This window comes from Polyergus mexicanus, unplaced genomic scaffold, assembly GCF_030449975.1.
Source record: "Polyergus mexicanus isolate NDT 795.1 unplaced genomic scaffold, iyPolMexi1.0 SCAF_7, whole genome shotgun sequence".
In the NCBI taxonomy this organism is placed as follows: domain Eukaryota; kingdom Metazoa; phylum Arthropoda; class Insecta; order Hymenoptera; family Formicidae; genus Polyergus; species Polyergus mexicanus.
Genome location: NW_027223327.1, coordinates 6,698,483 through 6,705,060, shown reverse-complemented (window position 1 = coordinate 6,705,060; position 6,578 = coordinate 6,698,483). Strand labels below are relative to the sequence as shown.

The following is a 6,578-nucleotide window of genomic DNA, read 5'->3' as shown; positions in this document are numbered from 1 at the left end:
TAATGGCGCCATCATGACCGAATTCGTCGGACTTAGGACAAAAATATACGCGATGCGAGTAGATGGTAAGAAGGATACGAAAAAGGTAAAAGCCGTCAAGAGTAACGTCGTCGCGAGAACGATAACGTTCGACACAGTGTTTGAACGAAGAGATTGAAATGACGCGTCAGCAGTATGTATAATATCTAAATTACACGAAGTATACACTATTCGCGAGACAAAAATTGCTCTAAGTCCGTACGATGATAAGCGGTATATCGTACCCGAAACCACCGACACGCTATCGTAAGGACATTACAAAATACTAAAAATCATGTATATTTATTGTAAATAAAAATTACATATATTTATAAATTAAAATTATATGTATATTTATTGTAAATTATATATATTTTATAAGGTGTACAATTTTGTTTATATTTGTACAATATATTTAATATTATGTATTATTGTTATTTATGTATTATTGTTATTTATAATATATTATTTTTATCCATCCAAGAATTGTATGTAGCATCAAGTCCCAGCCATTTCACATAAACCTTGTCACCCTTTTTGCGTATCACTTTTTCCACGAGATGTACGTCAGGATTAACAATGCGTTGTAACTCGTACTCGTAAAATCCGTCGGCGACGGGTTTTCCGCGCGAATCTTCGAGTACATAGGTCACGGGATTAATTTTCTGCACTTTAACGATCTTAAAAACTTTGGTCGACCAATTTGGCGTATAATCTTTGTCAAAAATGGTCTTGAATTTACTCACTGGATCGCCTACTTTGAATCTTGCCAGTGCCGCAATCTTTACGTTGCTGTATACCGTATTTAAAAGTTTATCGACGATCGCAGGGGTAACATCGATAGGTCTCATACCGATAGTGCGATGTTTTCGCGCATTATACTCTCCAACGAGCCGGGACAACGCGTACTCCATGTAATTTCTATTAAGCGTAAACATTTTCCACATATTGCTCTTTAACGTTCGGTTGAATCGTTTCACGACCGAGGCTTGCATGACAGAGTACGTCGCATAATGATTAATACGGTGTTTGTTCACGAGTTTCTGTACATTTGCGTTGTAAAATTCTTTTCCTCTGTCGGTTTGAAAATTTTTCGGATATCTTCCATCGTCTCGAATTATCTTTGCGATAGTGTCAGCCGTCTCGTTTCCACTCTTACTCTTGAGCGGTACAGCCCACGCATATTTGCTCAATACATCGATATCTGTGAGTATGGAATTGTAGTCTTTGTTGAATCGTTCATATGGACGCATCGAGTGGCACTCGTAGTTCATAAAATTACATAGATCAGCAAATATTCCCTCCAATGTCAAAAATATATAAAGAGTGAAATTTTGATGGTCGATAGCAGTCGTACATCATTCTTGCAATCGTACAGTAATATTATCAGCATGATCGCACCAACGTTTGTGGATCTGCATGGATTCATTGTCGGGCGAAACTTTGTCGTGAAGGAAGTAGCGATACTGAGAAACGGATGTGTTCTCTCTCACTACTTTTTTGCAAGTCATGTACCATGGCGTGTGCTTACAAAATCTGAGAGATGTCAAGCTTCATGGCTAATCAGGCATCACCATGGACTTCAATGGGAGGATGGAAACGTTCCATACAACTTCGGCGATTGATTACGAGAACTGTGATGGGTGCGACGGAAGAGGAAGATAGAGCATCTCCTATCGTATACATTAAAGAACATAAAAAACGAGAATGGATGACCGATATATTTGACAATGATGCGAGAAACGACGTTATTATCGAAACCTTGGATGCGGACTATGAAGATATCACTTCGTTAAATAAGCTAGATATTACTAATACTATGCACTGTGAAAAATATCTAAAAAATTGCGCTTTACAAAATGTATTTAAAATTTTCAATTGGTGGACGAATCATCATAAAGATTTGCCCAAACATTATTTAGAATAAACTATTGTTAAAATATATTTTATTCTCTTTTATTCTTCCCTTTTCCTTTCTTATCCCAGTACGCGAGTATCAAATTTCAGTACGTGACGTTAGATAGCGGCGTCAGCCGTTTTATCAGGCTACAGATGTTACATTTCAGTACATGGACATAGACTTTGAATATTTAAATAGCGTATAAATAATCTTTTTTGCCGTTCAATAGTCGTTTATAGCCGTTCATAGCTGTTCAAAGCCGTTCGATAGTCGTTCAAAGCCGTTCAAAAGCCGTTCAATAGTCGTTCGATAGCCGTTTAAAACCGTTCAATAGCTATTCGATAACAGTTCAAAGCCGTTCGATAGCCGTTTAAAGCCGTTCAATAGCCGTTTAAAGCCGTTCAATAGCTGTTCGATAGCTGTTTGATAACCGTTCAAAGCCATTCGATAGCTGTTTAAAGCTGTTCGATAGTGGTTTACATATTATAATAATACATTATTCATAGTTAAAAACTTTAGATAATTGTTCATGGGAACGTGCTTACTTTTGTCTTCTTATCATGTGCAGAAGGTAAGCGTTCTTTGTAAGTGATACATCCCCTACTCTAAAATGTTCGAGACAATGTCTATCCCGTTGTGTCCGTCACAAAGTGTTCGACTATAACTATAACAGTCTAGTGTCATAAAAATGTTGTTAAAGCAAAGGTTAATAACAATGCCATCGTTAATAGAATTAATATTACAAAGAGGACGGTTGAACGCGTCGTGGTGGACGCAAGACTTGGTGATGAGGTTGCTAAGAGCCCTGTTAAATCTGGTTGTGTTTCAAAGATTAAGTAATATTTTTGCATATTTTACGTTGTATTAATTATTTATAATATATATTATAATATATTATAATTTTGTTTTATAGCACAATAGTAAGAGCAACATACAGATTCTCGGATTCTTAAACTTTGAGCGATTCGTAAGAATGGTGCGACGCCACGAGCGGGAGATCGCCGAGGACGTCTAAGATGATAACGGCCCCGACGGCCTCTATGCTGAAATAAGACACGTCTTCGATCTCGAGCTCCCTACGAAGGGGACATAGAGGAATCATCGGATGAGCCTCCAAACAAGAGGTCGAAGGGTTGATTATGAGTATCTTTTTAAGATTCGTAATATATTAAATATTAAAAATTAAATTAGTATACTAATAAGACTTTTATTTTTCTGTTTCAGAAGGAGCACCGCCCTATTATACATATTTTATATTTTTTTATATTTCTACTATTATTTCTATTATTATAATTTTATTTGATTATTTTTATTATTATTATAATTATTATATTTTTATTTGATTATTTTTATTTTATTATTATTTTATACACACGCGCGCGCGCGCACACACACACACACACACACACATTTGTATTATATACACATTTTGTAAAATAAATATTATTATTATTATTATTATTATTATTATATATAATAAAATGTTGATTATTTCTGCGCCTCCTTCTTTCCTCTTCTTACTCCTGCATGCCACGCGTTATCTCTCTTTCTCCCTTTTTCTCGCGAACGTCATCCTTTTCCCACGCCAATGCGGACGCTATCCTTCTCCTACATGCATGCATGCCTCGCGCTAATTCTCTCACACCGCCTTACGAACGCTGTATCATCCACGTGCATTCCTCGCGCTATCCCTCTCCCACACATTACAGACGCCTCGCGCTATCCCTCTCGCACCTATTCGCGGACACCTCGCGTTATCTTTCTCGCACCTACTCGCGGAAGCCTCACGCTATCTCTCTCGCACCTACTAGGCTTCGCCGCGGTCCCCCTCTTCCCCGCGGACTCCTCGTCTATCGGTTAGGATGCGGTTTCCCCCTCCCCCGCGGACCCCTTGCCAATCGGTTTTGCCACGGTCCTCCCGCGTGACGTCATACTCCCCGCAGCGGTTTTCCTTCGCCCCTCACCACCCCTCAGAGGACCTGAGTTAGAACCGGCGTAGATATACTACTGTTATGTTAGCAAGCTTTGCTTGATTCTTGTCTGCAATCTGCTAGTTTAATCGGTAATAACAACTCTTGCACTAAATTTGTAGCCTTTTTGCTGACAATAATTTGTAGCAAGCACTTGGCAATATCTGTTAGAACAGACGTAGCTGACTGGGTCTTTGTCTAACCCATTTGGTTTGGACAATAAACAGGCAGACATTATATTATTAATTATTTGTAACATATCCCAGACAGCACAAGAATGTCCTTAGGACGTCCAAAGGGCATCCGGGACATATATGCAAGATATCCTTAGGATATCCCATTTTAATCTTCGGATCTCCTCTGGATGTCCTGAGGAAGAGTAAATGATAGCCGTATATTAACCTCTGGAGAATCCAGGGAGATCCTGTGGAACATCCTAAGGATTTTTATAGGATATGTTAGAGATATTTTTTGTATGTTTCAAAGAGCAAATTTCAAAATTTAAATATAAATTAAAATTATGTTTTGTTATTTACTGCCAATACTAAAAATCTAATATTAAAAATAGTTCACGTTCTTTAATATTTGAGGCTTTCGTGCTGTACATGAATATTTTAGGTTTGGCTTTCGCATTTCAGTCGTGTAATATTTTCTAAACAATCCAATATCTGAATTCCCTATGTTAGGATTGCATCAAAAATTGAACTGATAGAAAATAATTACATTTGTAATTTCCTGTCAGTTGCTCTTTGCAAGCTTTATATAATTCTCATGACCAATCTCAAATACGAGTTTGCACGTCGCATAGCGGTGAACAAACGAGCTAGCGGTTGAATACTATTTTTTGTAAAGTTTTTGGAATGTTGCGGACAATAACATTTCTCATGAAATATTAAATAAATAATAATTTTGGATATATGAAAATGTGTGCATCAAATTCAATTATTAATATTGAACGAAATTAATGTTAACAATTAATTGCAGATGTATATGTTCTCTGGAAATCCAAAAGACATCCAATATAATAGACAGGGCAGATATATCCTACAGACATCCAGGGGTTATCCAGTGGACATTTATAGGACATTAATACTTATTATAATACTTAAGATTTCTAAATTATATAAAATAGCCGACACAACTAAAAATAATTATATATGCATATTAAACTTTTATAAATATATTTATAATAATATCTTAAAACATCCTACAAATGTCCTGAACCGTCCTGGACATATTCAGGATGATCCTGAGGATGTTTAGTGCTGTCTGGGATATGTCGATGACTACCCAGTCAGCCAGGTCTGTTCTAACAGATATTGCCAAGTGCTTGCTACAAATTATTGTCAGCAAAAAGGCTACAAATTTGGTACAAGAGTTGTTATTACCGATTAAGCTGGCAGATTGCCGGCAAGAATCAAGCAAAGCTTGCTAACATAACTACACAGCAAATTGGCGGCAGAAACCGAGCAAAGCTTGCTGACATGACTGACATCAGATTGTCGGCAAAAACTGAGCAGGATCTAGAGTGCGCAATCTGATGGCAAATTGGCAGCAAAAACCGAACAAAATCTGCAGCTTATTACAAAGTGTTATAAAATAGTTCAGTCGCTTATCGCTATGCGGCGCTTTATTCATTATCTATACCCGTATTCAAATTCTTGTCATGAGTGTATATAAAGCCTACAAAATGCTAATAATATTATAATATATATATTTCTATCAGTTCAATTTTTGACACAATTCTTATACAGGAAATTCAGATATTGAATTGATTTTTTGCAAATCGGACAGATAATTGTTTGATTTTCACTTATTCAAACAATTTCTGTCCAAAAAGATCTTTAATTTTATAAATTAAGTTATTTGAATTTACCTATATGTTTTAACATATTAATATATGATTTTATATAATGTCTAATTATCTAATGGTCATTTTATGACCAAAACTTATCATCATTTTGTTACTTAGGGTTAAGGCTTTAAATCTATTTAAATATATACTTTTATATGAATGGCCAAAAGCTGCAGAATTTGTTCGGTTTTTGCTGACAATCTGCTATCAGATTGTCTTGCGCAGATCTTGCTCGATTTTTGCCATCAATTTGACGTCAAATCATGTCAAGCTTTGCTCGGTTTTTGCCGTCAATTTGCTGTCAGGTTATGTCAACAAGCTTTGTCACCAAAACACAAGCTTAATGCGGACACAGATGGCACTGGATTTGTTACCAAGTTTTGAGCGAATTTGATGCCAATTTGGCAACAATTTGTTATCAAATTGCTTACTGGGTATATACCTTGCTGGAAAACGCCTAATATCACACGATTGGCTATTAAATTCAGAATTTTAAATTTCTTCGTTTGACAGCCAATCATGTGGTATGTATTGTGTGTTATATTATATCATCTGTGTACCTTGCTGGAAAACATCCTTAGTTACTTTTGTCAATTAATCTTTTGCTGATTGATCAATTAAACGCTTTTTTACCCCACGCGTAGCATTTCTGAACGCACCCATGTAGATCTGTTCTTTTTAACTGCACTTCTTGCATTTTTTCTTCTAATTTTTATTCTTCTTTCCTTTTCTTTCGAAAATATTTAGTTATTATAAATATATCTTGTTTTAAATTTTCAATAAAATATAATATAGTCAAAAAAACAGATTTATATTATCTCGATGACGTAAACCG

General features: G+C 36.0%; 1 protein-coding gene across 1 annotated transcript; it reads right to left on the bottom strand.

Annotated features, from left to right (window-relative positions):
* Positions 1-473: 473 nt before the first annotated feature.
* Positions 474-965, bottom strand: LOC138935150 (uncharacterized). The gene has a single exon (XM_070299577.1). It carries the CDS (start codon positions 963-965, stop codon positions 474-476), a length of 492 nt encoding a protein of 163 aa, XP_070155678.1.
* Between the last annotated feature and the right edge of the window lie 5,613 nt (positions 966-6,578).